General features: G+C 42.4%; 1 protein-coding gene across 1 annotated transcript; it reads right to left on the bottom strand.

The window, feature by feature from the left end:
• Nucleotides 1-4020: 4020 nt before the first annotated feature.
• Nucleotides 4021-15407, bottom strand: SLC20A1 (solute carrier family 20 (phosphate transporter), member 1). Its single transcript, XM_015421092.1, has 10 exons — nucleotides 14813-15407; nucleotides 14548-14688; nucleotides 14317-14402; nucleotides 12687-12783; nucleotides 10325-10444; nucleotides 8929-9186; nucleotides 8250-8799; nucleotides 7811-7996; nucleotides 6724-6808; nucleotides 4021-4560 (listed from the first exon to the last, which is right to left on the bottom strand). The coding sequence occupies exons 1-10, from the start codon at nucleotides 15168-15170 to the stop codon at nucleotides 4399-4401; spliced, it is 2043 nt and encodes a 680-aa protein (XP_015276578.1). The 5' UTR covers nucleotides 15171-15407; the 3' UTR covers nucleotides 4021-4398.
• Between the last annotated feature and the right edge of the window lie 830 nt (nucleotides 15408-16237).

The raw sequence follows: 16237 nt of genomic DNA, 5'->3' as shown, positions 1-16237 counted from the left end.
TGTTTGACACAGTATCATCAGGTTTCACACATGCCAGTACTGTGCAAATGATACAGATGTGTCTGTCCTTCTCCAGTACTTGTTTCAGCTGTTTGAAAAAAATACTTTTTTGGATAAAACTGAGCTTAGATTGTTTGTTCTCCTTTATACTGTGGGCAGGAAACTCAAGTCAACCTCTTAGTGTTGTCAAAAAGGGCCACATCCTAACAGGATGTGACATCTCTAGCAAAGAAGGAACCAAAGATATTACTGAAAGCACTGTTGCAGGAACTCCCTGTCAGCTTTGCTTAAGACAGAATGTTCTGACAGGAAGATATGTCACTGCAGAGGAGTACCTCAGTCTTAGTCATAGAGTCACTGCAAAACATTTGGTGTACTATGGTACGTACAACAGAAAACAAAGCCACTATCAGTTTCCATCCACTTTCTCCTTCATTTGTAACAGACATCTGGAAAATTGTTAGGTAACAAGAATGTTTAACCTTTTAAGCAGCAAGGGTCAAAGTCTGGAACCTAGTCTTCAAGGGCAAATTAATTTTCAGGAATGTAACTGCTTTAATTCCACACATTCGGAATCTTCAGAGTAGCCAGGCCCAATCCCTTCTTCTGCCTCAGAAGTTCTGCTCCATCCCAGAAGCATTACCATACCAAGTAAGAGAGAATCTAGTTATCTCCTGTGGCTATTTGAGTGAGTCTCTCACAAATTCTCTTCTGCTAGGATTCAAGAATGTTACACAGGGCTTCCTTTGGGGCCTAACATTACCTCTGATATAACTGGGGGGGGGGGGGATCAAAATCTGAGCATTTTGATTTGATTGGAAAGTACTTTCACATACAATATGTAGTTCACTGAGGCAGCTAGAACTCTTGGGTGTGGCAAAGAAAGTGAATGGCAGGAACAAGTATCTGACCAGACCAAACATATGGAGACACAGCATGGTGTAGTGGTTAGTGTTAAGAGTGTCAGGCTAGTATCTGGGAAACCCAGGTTCGAATCCCCACTCTGCCATATAAGCTCCCGGGTGACCTTAGACCAGTCACACTCTTAGCCTAACCTACCTCATAAGGTTGTTGTGTGGATAAAAGGGAGACTAATGTAAGCTGCTTTGGGTCCTTAATGGGGTGAAGGGCAGGATATAAAGCAGCAGGCTACAGAATCTGCCTAGAGTCATAAATGGGTGGATCTAGAAAGAGTAAACAGAGAAATGTAGAGACCAGACCATCCACAGCCAAGAGATATGACAGAAACGACCAGGCAGGAGCAGTCAGAGTGCCCATACATAGCAGTATGTTTAAGTAGCAAGGATCAAACATCAGAGGCCACATCAGCAGCTAACAGAACCCACTAAAAACGACAACTCCCCTTCCCCTGTAATTCAAGCACTGACAAATATGTTCTTATACTAAAACATTTGGTTTTGATTTAAATTCAGCCTACAATGTTCATTAACTGTAAGAAAGTTACATTCTGTCTATATAACCTAATAATTTTTTTCTCTTATATCCCCACTGTATACTCTTTGTTGAGTGCTAACATACATGAGAATAAAGCCACTGTTTTCAAGAATTATGTCTACAAACCCTTGGTAACATTGGGACAAAAAATATCAGATTGGGACCACTTTCAATGGCTGTTGAGCTCAGAAACCTACAAGCAGACAGCCAGATTTTGCTGTTATCCAGGAGCAGAAAGACATGCCAATGAAGCAAATGCATCAATTTAACAACTGGCATCCCTCAAGTTCTGTACAGCAAACGGGCATACCTGTCAAAGTTTTTCTAGTCTTTCATGCACATTTACTATTGAGAAGTGGTTATGCTAGGGAGAAGCTAAGGCAGAGATGCTCTCAGTGAGACTAGTGGGAAGGACTACTCTGAGTAGGATAAGGGCTTGGCTATATGGGCACCAGCCTCACTCACCAAGGTTGCTATGAAGCTACTACTGATCCTTCTAAACTAAAAGGTGGGCTGGGCGCAGGTGCTTAGAGAACATGATGCATTCCCTGAATCTTCCAAAAAAATGATGAAGTGAATGGAAATAAGGTTTTAAGCAGAGATCCCTCTGATTTTGCCAAGTAATATGTCTTTCCAAATGGGCATGTCCTACTCCTGCAGCAATGCCCTTGGGATTGCCCTCATGTTATAGACAGCATTACCTGAAGTTAGAGGTGGCTCTAGAGGCAATAAGGAATGTAAAGACCTTCCACAGACTACATGAGGCAAATTTTGCCAAGAAAGCAATGCCAGATGGCAGACATTGACTGGAGGACCAATGAGGTGGTAAAAGGGACTGTACCACTTCAGACTGTTCATGAGGGTTAATATAGGTCCCTACAACAGCACATGAAAAGTCTGGTTAAAAACAACAAAAACAAGAACTAACATTGTAACCACGTGGGCAGACTAGCCACTGTTTTGTCCTGGCACCCAAACACCCCACCCCTGGAAGATCCAGGCTACCATCAATCATCTCTGAGGTCAAAGCGTGTGCCATCATCACAGTCTTTCAGTCACAAAGAAAACGAGGCAATGTACTCAAGCCCCAAAGCTAATCTACTAATTCATGGTTCAGTGCTGCTTAGGGCACTGCTAGCAAGCTTGTGCTCAAAAGCAGGCCTCACTTCAGGGACTAACATTAAGGGCAGTAGCAGTGAATACTCAGCACCTATGCCATGGAGATTTGTAGGAGACACAGACTTCTGTCATGTGGCACTATAAAACAGGTCTATTTGTTTTTGAGGAAACCTGCAGAAAAATTGCATCTGGTTTGAGCACTTGCATTAGCCTTTTGAAAGAACTGTGCATTTCCAAAGTGTATTAGTCTTTTAATGTACTGAAGATCCTATTGGTGTTTCTTTCTTAATGCCAAGCAGCATTATTCTATCAGGTATCAGATATTTACAAGAATCCCCTACCATGGTAATGTTCTGCTGAAAAGTAAATATTTGGACATTCTTATAATACTTATTGCTAAGAAGCTGCTTTTCAATGAGGCACCAAAGCGCTAATGTCTCTTCCCCCATTTCTATTTCTCCCTTCCCATTATCTACCTTTCATATCTCAACCACACCCTTTCCTTTTTTTGCCAATCACTTTAGTTTGCAAAAGGAAAACAAGTGTGGCCCAAGCTACCACTGTTGTCCTCAGTTGGTGACATTGTTCATTTCACCCTCAACTGTGAGTAAAGCTATACCTTACTGAGAACTTGCTAAGACTGGACTTACAAATGGCTGTTTCTATCAACAACTGGGCCATCTGAACAGGCTCTGCTCTTACGTAACAAATGCCATAGGCACTTGTATGCACTTCTGCTATCTTCCAGTGCTGTTGAAAGCAACTCTTGGCCTAGCTATATTATCATACTCGCTGCATTTGACACAGGCACACTCTGCCACTCATGCCACAGGCAGTATTCAAAATGGCCAATTTCACCAATTGTATACCTATCCAAAGCAATGCTCCACTATTTCCAAAGTGTGGGCTTTAGCAGCCATCAGTCTTCAAAAAACCTCAAACATTGCAGTATGCTAGCATTCTTTAAAGATATACAACATTATAGCTATCCTATCCTGGCGTGATCTGGTCCATGGGGTCGCAAAGAGTCGGACTCGACTGTGCGACTGAACAACATCCTTTCTCCCACCCTCCCTCAACTATTTGAATACAGAAATCATAGTATTGCAACCATCACATGGCTAGCATACACTGCAGTTTGCTTTAACATTGTTATCTGCTGAAGTCTACTGCCTACATGGACAGGAGTACTGCAGCAGATATACCTCAAAAGGCACTTTTGCAGGCAACCAAGAACAATTATATTTCCTTGAGACTCCATCTTGAGACCCAACCTGTTTCTTCTTGCATCAGATTTTATCAACTGCAGAGAGGTATCCACATAATTTCTATGCAGACTGTCACGTGTCACTGTTTCTACTCTTTTCAGTAGCAGCAACAAGGATTCAAATGGCAAAGCTGTCAGTGCTTCACAAGAACACACCCAGGTTATTTAAAAAGGCTTTATTTATAAAAGTGGCTCCTCACACACATTTCTGCTAGGCTACTCCTCCCTCGTCATTGTGCTTGACAGATTTGAAATTCAATTCAAAGAATAAATTTGAGAATGATACGTCTGACAACATTAATCAAATGAAGTTAAAGCTCAATACAAAAGAGTATAGAAATGTATACACACAATTCACAGCCCAAGAGAAGTAGGACTCATGATAGCTATTTGACATAGCTAGTTCCAAGACAAGATAGCACATGTAAAGCAGGTACAGCACAAAAGATACCCTGCCCTCTTGTACTTGGTAGTCACCTAACACTGTTTCAGCACTTGGCAAGGATATGCAGACAGGCGCTTGTGCAGCAAGCTACAGGTTTTTCAGCACTTCTGTTTCATACTCCAAGGATGGGGTACTTGAATAGCGCCATGATGGCAGCACTGATGAGGCCAGAAATGGGGACTGTGACAAACCAGGCCATGAAGATATTGCGGAACAGGCGCCAGTCCACAGCCTTCTTGGAACGCAGCCAGCCGACGGAAACCACAGATCCCACCTACAGCAAGGGACAAAGCAAAAGACTTAGCAGGCCCCAGCCTCCACTGAGCTGGTAACAAAGACACTACTAGCATGGAAGCAGACATTCAGCAAGAACTCTCCCCACTTTACAACTCAACATTTCAGATTTATCTAGCAACAGGTCTAAACCCTCCTTCATTGCCAGCCATGTAAACATGAGTTTTCAAGCAGCAAAATACCTCTGGTGGGCAAAGTGGCAGCTTTGTTCATTACAAACTCATAATCTCCTCCATCATCTACTGAAGTATTCCATGATCTACAAATTCTAGAGATCACCAGCACTTCTTCCTTACTTCTGGTGTTCTACGGCTTGCCCCACCTGCTCCTCATTACCTGCCCATAAGATTGCTTCCAGTTGCTTTGATCTTTACCTTTTCCCTAGCCGTTCCATTCTACCGCACCTCCATCTCCTAGAGTAATTTCCCATCTCCCCAATTTGTGGAGCATGCCCTCTTAATCCAATTGCCCCAGCTTTTTATTTAATGCTGCTCTTGAGCCTGATCTAAGTCTCCCACCTCTTCAGTCCACTGAGAAAAGTCTCATCAAAATTCCTGCCTTTGTTTTCCCTGTTTCGGTTGAGGGTTTTCTTAGCTCTCTACCCACCTTCCATAGGAAATCTCAAATCCCATTTTTTCCTCACCATTCACTATGCCACAACTAACTCAGCTTTACCAGCTATAAATTTTTACTACCCTCCAGTCAATCGTAAGTCTCCAACCAGTTGATTAATCAGTCTCATAAGCAAAAAAAATCTTCCAGTGCCCAGAAGTCCAAACCTAAATTTGTTCTCTAACACTTCCTATACAATTTACATCAGGGTCCCCAGTGTGGTACCTGTGGGCATCATGGTGCCTGCTGACATGTCTCCTGGTGGCCACCAAGCGTTTTTAGAAAATGGGTAGGGGTCAGGTGAGGCTTTGCCCAGTGAGGCTTCTGATTGTCTGGGTGGATTTGTTAAAACGTTGCTTTGGCAGCAACTGCCATCACAACACAAGGACCTTCACTGTGTATCTGTAGGTTAAGCTGCAGCAGACATTTTGTGACTGGCTGGCTCTGCCTCCTGTGGCAGCCATTTTGTGGTTGTGCCCACCATGCTATGTCAGAATTCCAAAAGTGCCCACAGGCTCAGAAAGGTTGGGCCCCTGCTTTATATGCAAAGACACAATCTTCCCTGTTAACACAGGCTATTTTGTACTGTCCTTCACTTCCCATAGTTAACCCATCACCAAGTCATTTTGCTTTTCCCATAATATTCTGATATTTACATCCCACTGTTTATGTCATGGTTGGTTCAAAGGAGACAATGCAAAGATACTGCTCCCCTTTATGCCACTTGATAAAAACAGTTCACATTTTGGTCATCTTCTACTATCAGATCTACAACTTCATCCTCTCTAGCCTCCTTTCATGATTGTGCCTTCACCTCCACCCAGAACTTTGCCAAATTCACTTGCCTCACTGTAAATACGGGACAAGTCCAAACACGGGCTTCCTGTCTCTGTCAGGATCCAACACTAACTCCACATCCTTGCTTTCAATACTCCCATGCCAAACCCCAACAGTTCTCCTAGCCATATACACTCACTGCCACAGCTCCACGGCCATAGCTGTCTAATAGTTTCCTGCTTCCTCAAATAACTGCCCTAATGACTCCACTCTTTCTCCTGCCTTTTATGCTTCAAACTGCTTTCCAGAAGTGCATGTCACCTCTCAAACTCTGTCTTTTCCACCAAGACTTTGTCAATATTTAATTCTCACCTACTGAAGTATATGCGCAACTTTCACCTCCCACCCACCTCCCCGGGTATTCATATGCTGAATTTCATTGGAAACTCCTTGGGAGCAAGATCCCCTATTATTATAATGCATTATGTACAATAGCTGATTATTGCTATTTGCAACAAATTAAGGAAACTCTGCTAAGAGTAAACCTGATAAAGCAGCCAGAACATCAAAACCTATTCAAGACTTTTCAGAGCTTTTTTGCTACTTTTAAGTTCTCACAATGCAAAATATCCCAGATTACCAGTACATCAGTACCAAGAGTTCAACTACCTACATAGCAGCAACATAGCTAAAATCTCTGCACAACTAAAAAAGTTCAAACACTCATTTTGGAAACAGAAGCCCTTTCACTTACTTTGCAGTGAGTTGTGCTGATAGGCAAACCAATGTTGGAGGCGATGACCACAGTCAAAGCAGATGCCAATTCAATGCTGAAGCCACTGTTAAAAAAAGCAGCTGTTTAGATACCTTTGACATTCCACACCAGAATCTGGTGTACTAGGCATGCCATGACTCCTCATTAATTAAAACTTTTTCAGCCTTTTAGCCTGAAGATAACGAAGTCAGAAGCTTCCTGCAAATATAAATTTGCTTTTCAAAGCCCAATTCTGTATAGACTTTGCCTTAAAGCAAATACCCAATTTAGTACTGATAAGGAGCTTACAACACTTGGAGCTATGGAATTCTTATGCCAAGCATGCTCATCATTGGTACAGGTTATGAAAACCTGCATGCTAATTATTTAACACCAACTACAGTACCTGGATGAATCCAAAGGATGTTGACAACCTATTAAAGGGGCTAGAAAGCCTTTTGGAGGCACAGCTGGTGGACAGACCAGACATTATGCACTATACACACCATATCTGAATTATGCACACATTTTCAAGTTATTTCCCAAGAACAGGAGCTATCCGACACCATTCAAGGTTATATGCTGCAAAGATCTATCTAACCAGCCCAGGAAACAGCTTATGGCAAAGCTGAAAAAACCTCAGAAGGTATCAAATATGGCAGGAGAAAAGAAGAATGTGAGGCAGGAAAATCCAGTCTACAATGGTATAAATGGTAGATTTGGGCAAAGAAACTGAAAGAAACAAAGCAATCTGAAAAGACTAGGTAAACATCTACTTCAAGCAATTCAGGTATAAAATGTGTGCCTCATAGCATTGATAATTCCACTGAGTCTTTCAAAATAGATTTGAAAGCACTCATGGTTCTTAATAATCTAGTTATCTGACAGAACACCCACAAATGCAAAGACTTTTAAGACACCACACATTCTCAAAGCAAACAAACATTTCACCTTTTTCCCCATGCCATTCTGGCCAGTTCAAACACATCTCAACCCAAGCCCACCTCAACAAGGAACAAAACCAACTGCACACTCTACAAGGTGCTCTGCTGTAAAGCAGTTGTTCATGACACACTTCCTAGCTTACCTAGATGGTGTTATAGGAGTCAGATCCTTCCCCATGGTCTGAATGACTCTTCTCCCCCAGATCCACAAGCCGGTGCAGATCCCAACACCTCCATACAACAACAGCCAAATTGGAGTTGCTACCTTTGAAGCGACATCTCCCGTTTGGTAGACAAGGTACAAAGCAACCAAAGGACCAATAGCATTGCTGCCAAAAAGAAAACACACATACCAGTCAGCTGATAGGATGGAAACAAAACATAACTGGAGAAGCAAACATTTTCCTAATAAGCATTGGATTTATTACATTTTAGATATCACTAATTAGTAAGGAACAATTTTGCAAGAAGATCTCAGGCCTAGTAAGGCTGCATTCCCTGTCACCAGCACTTTACCTGAAGGCAGGGTGACATTCCGCACATAGTTACTGAAACAGAAAACAATGCCTACCAGCAACTAACCTCACATCATTTCCTCCATGTGCAAAGGAACCAAAACAAGCTGTCAGGATCTGCAGGAACTGGAAGAGAAGGGATACTTCTGGCTTGTCTTGGTCATGCCACTCTTCCAGAGAACTGCTGCTCCCTTTCCTGCTGCCAATACCCATCTCTGCCTTTCTCAAATCCACAACAGTTGGGTGGGCATCTGCCACAGCATTACAGTAGCTGGTGTAACTGTCCATTCTGATCCTTTTCTTGGAATCTCCCCCAGGCCATGTCAGCTTCTCCATCTCTTCCCCTTTTGGCTCAGCATCTTTAGCACGGAATGAATCCAGAGGCATGCCACAGATAGCCATTGTATAAGAGGTGTAACTATTGTTGCGTCGCAGAGGCTTGTCTCCGGAGTCTCCCATACAATCACCCACCTTAGCCAGGTGAAGCTTATGAAGCAGCTCCTTGTAGAGGCCAGAATCCTTATGCACTGTATGATAATGCCCACTGGAGGTTATCTGATTGCTGCTGACAGCTTGGTTGAACTGAACAAGGTTCCCGTTGGGAAGCTGCATGGCTCCTGAAAACACAAAGACACTTTTAACTAAGACAACTCAGCACGTTCATTATAGAAGCACAATCGAGGTACAGTAAGTCCTACATTAAGACAGATGCAATGACAACTGCTGCAATCTTTTCCCCAGCTTACCACTATCAATGCTTGTTTCCTTCACCTCTGCCCTTGGGAGCCTCTCACGCTCTGGAACTTCCTCCAAGTCTCCCAAATTGAATGAGACCATCCTTTCCTCTGCAGCTGCCCTGCGTGGCGCAGCAGATACTTCAGTTGCAGGGCTTCTATCATCAGCACCAATCTGGTTATCCATGACTGCTTTAATTTCATCCTGTTCTTTCAGACTACTCTTCTTCTTCATTAAGGGGCTCTCAGAAGGACTCGATTTGATCTCCTCTGCAGAAAGAGAGTTATAGTAGGCAAGCTTCAACCGAGAATACATTTGTCTCATCCACCATCTAAGAGCAGCTTCCTGTACTACAACTGAAGAGCATGTTTCCTGTGAGATGTGCGAATTTGCACACCTCCCTGTTGCATGACAAGCAAAATCTATGTGCACAAGGTGATACACAAGACCTTGTCTTCATTCCCTATAGGATGGGCAACATTCCACGAACAACGATTAAAATGTGGAATGCTGCCAAAGCTTTAAAAGGGGATTAGATAGTTTCACAGAGGATGTCTATCGATAGCTACTAGCCATGGTGATTGAGAAGAACCTCCAAATTCAGAGGCACTAAGCCTCTGAATCCCAGAGCCAGGAGGCAACATCAGGGGAAGGCCTTGGCCTCTATGCCCTGTTGTTGGCTTTCCAGAGGAACTGGCTGGCCACTGTGTGAGACAGGATGCTGGACTAGATAGACTATTGGTCTGATTCAGCAAGACTCTTATGTTCTTATTCCACTGTATTTAGTTTTAGATCAACACCAAGAACATAGCACTAGAGACAAAAGCAACAGGACAAAACGTGGGAGCCAATAACGCACTGTAGCACCTTGAAATATTTCCAGAAAAGAGTGACAAGCTTGAGGGAAAGAAGGAGATGAACACTGCAGGGCCACATTCATTTCTATTAATGTCCAAAATTATATAAGACTACAAGTGGTATAAATGCACAAGCCTGAAAAAGTGGCAAAACTACACACTGTAAGAACTACTAGCAGTATCAGACTGACTGCTAAGCACATATTGGTCATTTATATGGTAGCTGTGATGCATTCCACAAGTAGCTTATTCAGACACTGCAGTGCATAGACACAAGGCTGCAGATGACACGTTTCCCAAATATGCATTGATTCCCATTTGGCAAAAAGCAGCCACATATGCTCCTTTTGCATTTTATTACATTACAAACAGCAATTAAAGCTGCAGTAGCAGTGCAATCAAGTGACTCTTCACTTTCAACTTCATAATCCATGGACCCATCAAAAGTACATCCTTTCAACCTTTCTAGGGAGCCAGAACCAGAAATCAACAGACCAGTTGAGTGAGATACAGAAGACTGCTGTATATTCATGGACTTGGAACTACTTACGTTCAATTTTCTTCTTCATTCTTGGACAGACAAAGAACCAAACGATGAGAGCACAGACAACAGCACTCCCCGCTGAAATGAGGACGATGCCCCAGAGAGGAATTTTGTCAAAGCCCAGCACTAGGAAATAAAATAATGCATCTTGAAAACCCCAAGCCCCTTCCAAGTATAATTTGTGAGAGTTCTCCAACTAAATAGATTTAACATTTAAACTTTTATGGCATGCTAAGAACTGGCATGCCTATAGCTTTACATTCACAGCAACTAAATGTGAATGCACACAGAAGTTAAAGCCTGTTATTACATTTTCATTTTCTTCCATCCAAATTTAAACCACTTTCACATGCCCTGAAGCTCTCCCTTGGATTACTGAATTACATTACTGCATTTGGATATACTTGCCATGGCCTTCTGCAGCGTCAAGCTTTTAACAGCAAAAATTCCTTGGATCTAGCCCACTTAAAAACAGCCAAGGGAACAGCAACCAAAATTCAATTATATCCACTTCTGAGACATACCTTCAGATGTTGGACAGGAAAAATAAACTTATGCTTTCAGTGCCAGCTTATTATTTTAAACATTTGTACTTTTGATATTTAACTGGCACAACTAGAAACTTAATCGCACCAAAGATTGCAGAAGTGCCATGACCTGGATAACCCAGGCAAGCCCGATCTTGTCAGATCTCAGAAGCTAAACAGGGCCAACCCTGGCAAGTATCTGGATGGGAGACCTCCAGAGAATATGAGGGCTGGGAGGCCAGAGTCAAGCCACTTCTCTGAATGTCCTCCATGCCCCAGTAGGAGTCGCCAGAGGTCACCATTACTTCCAGGCACAGTGCACACATACACGCATGCAAAAATACCAACAAAAAAAGGATTGCAGAAGTTTTCAGACAGCTTATCACCCACAATACCACCACTCCCAGAACAAAAATAAAATAGCTGCCAAGGAGGACTGCAGTGTTTAAGATTTCTCATATGACATCATGTACAGGACTGACAGCCTGTTTAATGTTAGGTCTTTTTGGCTCCTGCAACATCTTCAAATGTACAGATACTTCTACTTTGGGTGTAAGCTGCTTCTACCTAAGCCCCTTACCAATGACATGCCCCCTAAAACTAGCATACAATTCAACCCCACAACCCATTAACACTCATTACCTAATCACATGTTTTTGTTAAACCTTTGGGATACGGGAAGTAAGGGCTGAATATGCCTTCAATAGTAACAGAAAACTACCAGAGGTAAAGCCAGGGTCCAACAAGCTATGGTTATCCTTAGTAAAACAGTCAAAATTTGTCACCATTTACCATGACCGCCTTTCCCCAATAAAGGGCAGGATAGTGCTTTGAGATATAACAGGTTTTGGCAGGAAAACTCATCTCTCAAGTCCCAAGCTGGTTTGAGGGTCTGGCATCTGTTGTGTTGAATCTTGGTATCTGGGAAAGTTCTTCCTTCCAGACTGTTTTATACTTATGGTTTTATTGCCCATAATTTATGTCATGAGTATACAGGTGAAATAAGCCAACCAACCATACTAGGTGGACATACATCCCACTTTCTTTATGTAAGGGGGCAAATATGTAATCAGCCTATGAACTTTAGACCTTGGCTATACAACCTGTACTACAACACTTGCTCCACTAGCTTGCCTTCCAATAGGTCTCTTACCAAATGATGGAGATATTCTTATTTTATACCAAAAGGTTAATGTTTTAAAATGAAATAAAAGGCTGCCTTTCCTCCCACCCTCACCACCAGTTTAACATTTCAGTTAGGAGACTCCCAGAAGATTCCAACACAGAAGCAAGAATTCCTTTTCAAAGCACTTGTTGCCAGCTCTTCTTATGGGGAATGGGGTAGGTAGTAATGTTCTTTGGGAATAAGAGCAGATCAAGACATCTGGAGGCCACAGTGAGAAACCTACCACAAAGTCTTCTTCCCTGGTATTAGCCTAAGTTTGACTCGCAGAGTACAAGGAAGTCTCAAACTTCAGCAACATATAGGTTAACCCCAGGTTTTGGCAGTGGGTACAAAAGAGGAAGTGAGGGGTAGGGTAGGCAAGTTAGGGGATTTCTGGCACAGTGGCAGCTAGGCTGAAAGTATCTGTAGTTCCTGTGAAGACTAAGAAGAAACGTGTGCAGTAATTTAGAGTACAAGCAGGCCTCCTGAGTGGGATAGCTATCTAGGTTTGAACTCGGCATACACTAGCCTGCAGCCTTCTGTAACTGGCCCAGGCCAGCTGCCTTCTAGGAGAACTCCGTCCTGTAAAGCAAAAGGGGTAAAATTCTGTGTTTGATTGAGAATTTAATAAATAATTATAAAAAAGTAAAGCACAAGAATTTTATTATATACTTACAAGGTGCACCACTGTACATAATAGAAAAGAGATTGATTCCAATTGTGCAAGCATAGAAGACAGGCAATGCTCGCAATCCATTTGGAACAGGATCAGCCTGCAAAAAACAATGTTTCGCGATGTGAACTTTATTGAAGCACAACCTGTACCAATGCACACCTGATCACCCAACATTAGCAGTAACTTGAACTGTATACAACCTTGTTGCTGTCTGACTGGACTCTGGAATATCCTGTGGCCATGCATTATGAGGCCTAGCACATATATAAGTATGAAGGACTTCTCACCAAAACAGGGGAATAGTGTATTCACTTCATCTCATGCCACAACAATTAATGTAGTGGTCACATTTGTCTTACACTTTTGCAGCACATTCAAATTTTTACTGGCAGTTAAAAACATCCTTACAAAATAGCTGATGTTTACTCAAGTTGTGATAACAAGGCTCCTAAATAGGATATTCCTCTTTTGGCAAACATTTGAAATTTAAAGTAAGGACAACCCATTCTTTTCTTCACCCTGTTTCATTTTGGTGTTTTATTAATTGTAGCTATCAGGCTTTTTAAAAAAAATATCATGCTATATGAAACATTATAGATTCATACCCAGAAAAAAAAAACAGATGGGTGTTCAATCTTCATAAAACTTCTATACCTTGCAAACTATCTCTTTGCCTCCTTGGGTTGTACGTTAATAAGGCTACATTTCAAATAATACTAAGCCAGCTTTTTATGGAAGGGGGTGTCTGTTTTTTCCAGTCAACTGTTTTTTCCAGTCAATCTGAGCAGCAGTACACAAGGATGATAATAACTAAATGAATTATAGTTCTGTTATCACCTTAGGCATCTGGAGCAAATGGAAACACGTTTTTAAAAATATTCTAAGTAAATAAATTCAGAACTTTATAATCCTGAGTCAATGCAAACAAAAGATTAAAGAATGTACACACTACAACTGCAGAGCCAAATAGCATATTAAGTATAAGCTTATATTTAGAGTGAAGGGAAAATGAGCATAAGGAACAGAGCAGGGAGAGAGACCAAATATGATCAAGACAAGCTTCTTAAACCTTCTCACAAACAGCCAAGAGACTACAAGAAATGATCCAATTTCTACAAATAGGAAATACAAAAGGCTTAGCAAATATCCATACAGCTTAATATCTAACCTAGGTTTGTGTGAGGAGAAAAGACAATGGCTTGGATCCTATGCAGTCCTAACAGCTACACTGCATGAACAGTGGCCTTCTTTCCTTCCCCATCCACTGCAATCCCACCGCCCTGGCTCACACAAACCCTGGAAATTGGGCCCTCATGGGTCAGTAGATCCAAGCAACACCATGGGGCCAAAGTAGAAGACTGAAATGGATGTTAATTTGCACACATCAACCTCCATTACTTCCACAAGCACTGTGCCTAGTACAAGCAGAAAGGGCACTCAGGATTCAAGTCAAAGTGTATGCTGGCTGCCTTTTATGCAGTACAGTTTGCAATCCACTATCAGAAGCCCATTATCATCAATTCTGATTTAGAAATTACCAAGATCAATTATGCCAGCAGTAGCACACTTTGACATTGATCCCCCACATTCCTCCTATGCATATATTGTATTTGCTTGAAACAATACTCACCTTACTGAGAATGAACATACGGACAAGGAAGAAGAGGACAGCAGACATGATGCCAGAAAGAAGAGGAGATATGAACCAGGACAACACTAGAAAAAGGAAAGTTCATTTATTTACTCTTTGCTTATACTACAGTGTAATCACCACATTCATTCCTACATTATGTTGTAATATTATATGGTTCACAAACCTATACTTCCATTTAACCAGCAGATCAATAAAGTTCTTGCTTACCTACTTTAAGCAGCTCTGACCACTTAACTCCTTCCTGTCCTTTGGCAACCAGTGAGAAGCCAATCGTTGCCCCAACAATACAATGGGTACCAGAAATTGGAAGTTTCAAAAATGAAGCCACTAATTGCCACACAGCTGAACCTAAAACAGAAAAAGCAAAGGGATTAAGTGAACAATCATTACGTGAAGTTAATTCACAACAACCCCAACAAAGACAAATACTCTAGAGAAAACTAATAAGCCACTCCAGTGACACTTTACTCACCAAACATGGCACTGATGGAGCCAGCCATCAACAGCTCTTGCGTAGTGTTGTACATTTCAACATCGATCAGCCCTTTCCGGATGGTCTCACTCACTTTGGCTCCCAGAAGAACAGAGCCCACTGTCTCAAAGATAGATGCCAGGATACAAGCTTGCCGTAGAGTCACCACCCCAGAGCCCACTGCCGTTCCAAATGAATTTGCTACATCATTGGCACCCACAGAGAATGCCAGAATAAAAGCGATGACGAACCCCAATATCAGCATCCAAAGGAAAGCCACTAAAGGGCCAGAGGCCTTATTTCCTACTGCACTTGTTATAAACTCCATCATAACTGTTGTTGTTTCCATTGTAGCCATGATACTAATTTTGGTGGTCCCTAACTATTAGTTACTTTGATATGTAAACAAAAAACTGAGGTATGAAAGTACTATAATAAATATTGTTACAAAATTAAATACTGTGAACTAGGATGTTTACAGTCAGAAAGTTATTGCTATACAATACATATGGCAGTCTCTTTGCTCAAGTTTCTTTGGCTCTGTAGAGTTAGAAATGCAGACCCAAACTCCATTTTGCTGAACTCAGGAGCAAACACAGGCTCTTCATCCTGGAAACAAAAGTAATTGAAATTCAGTCCAAAACACTGGTAGTCACATTCTGCCAATAACATGTCTCAAAGTATGGAACTGCTTAACAACAGTGTGAAGAAGATTTCTAAAACCACCACTTCTCAGTCCCTACAGTCAGACTTCACCAGTGCAACCAGAGAAAAGGAGGCAGAAAAAGAGCGAAACCCTTCGGTCCTACCAGTGTTCCCTCTAACCTGAGTTAGTATGAGCTAGCTCAGTTTTTTATCCTCCGGCTCACACGTTTTTGTCTAAGCTCGGGAAGGATGGCTCCAGAGCAAACTAATTTATGCAGCAGCCAAAACACTTGCTCACAACTTTAACGCCAGTAACTCACAAAGTAGAATTTTTGCTCACAAGACTCCACAGCTTAGAGGAAACACTGGTCCCACCCCTCTTTAGAGCTGTCGGAGAGCAGCAATCTGGTCTCCCCCCTCAATGCCAGATGCAGCACCGGCAGATCCGAGCTCCGGAAGCACGAGGGACCAAAGCCTTTTGTCTTACCTCTTAGGCCGCATAAGAAACCTTTCTCCCACCACCCACAACCCCACCTCCCGGCATCTCCTGAGGGCCTGGTACCTTGCCCGGCGGAGAGAAAGCCTACATATCCCTGCCTAATTTCTTTCTCTCCGGGCTGCAAACGAGACAGGAGGCTCCACAACCCTCGTCCACCGCAGATGCTCAGGACTCGGGAATCTCCTCAAGGGCAAACATGACCCCCGCCTTGGGCTAGCTACACAGGCGGCGGCGCCCCCCCCCCCCCTTGTCTTGGGTCCCCCAGCAACCTTCCCGCCTGG

Source organism: Gekko japonicus, unplaced genomic scaffold (genome assembly GCF_001447785.1).
Source record: "Gekko japonicus isolate JY-2015 unplaced genomic scaffold, Gekko_japonicus_V1.1 scaffold13, whole genome shotgun sequence".
Classification (NCBI taxonomy): Eukaryota; Metazoa; Chordata; class Lepidosauria; order Squamata; family Gekkonidae; genus Gekko; species Gekko japonicus.
This window is presented reverse-complemented; position numbering and strand designations above follow the sequence as displayed.

Coding starts and splice junctions, on each gene's coding strand:
- SLC20A1 (XM_015421092.1), bottom strand. CDS start 15,170: ATGGCTACAATGGAAACAACAACAGTTATGATGGAGTTTATAACAAGT. Junction 14,403..14,547: donor GTCAGAGCTGCTTAAAGTAG/GTAAGCAAGAAC, acceptor TCCTTTTTCTAG/TGTTGTCCTGGTTCATATCT. Junction 9,187..10,324: donor AATGAAGAAGAAAATTGAAC/GTAAGTAGTTCC, acceptor CTCTTTCTGCAG/AGGAGATCAAATCGAGTCCT.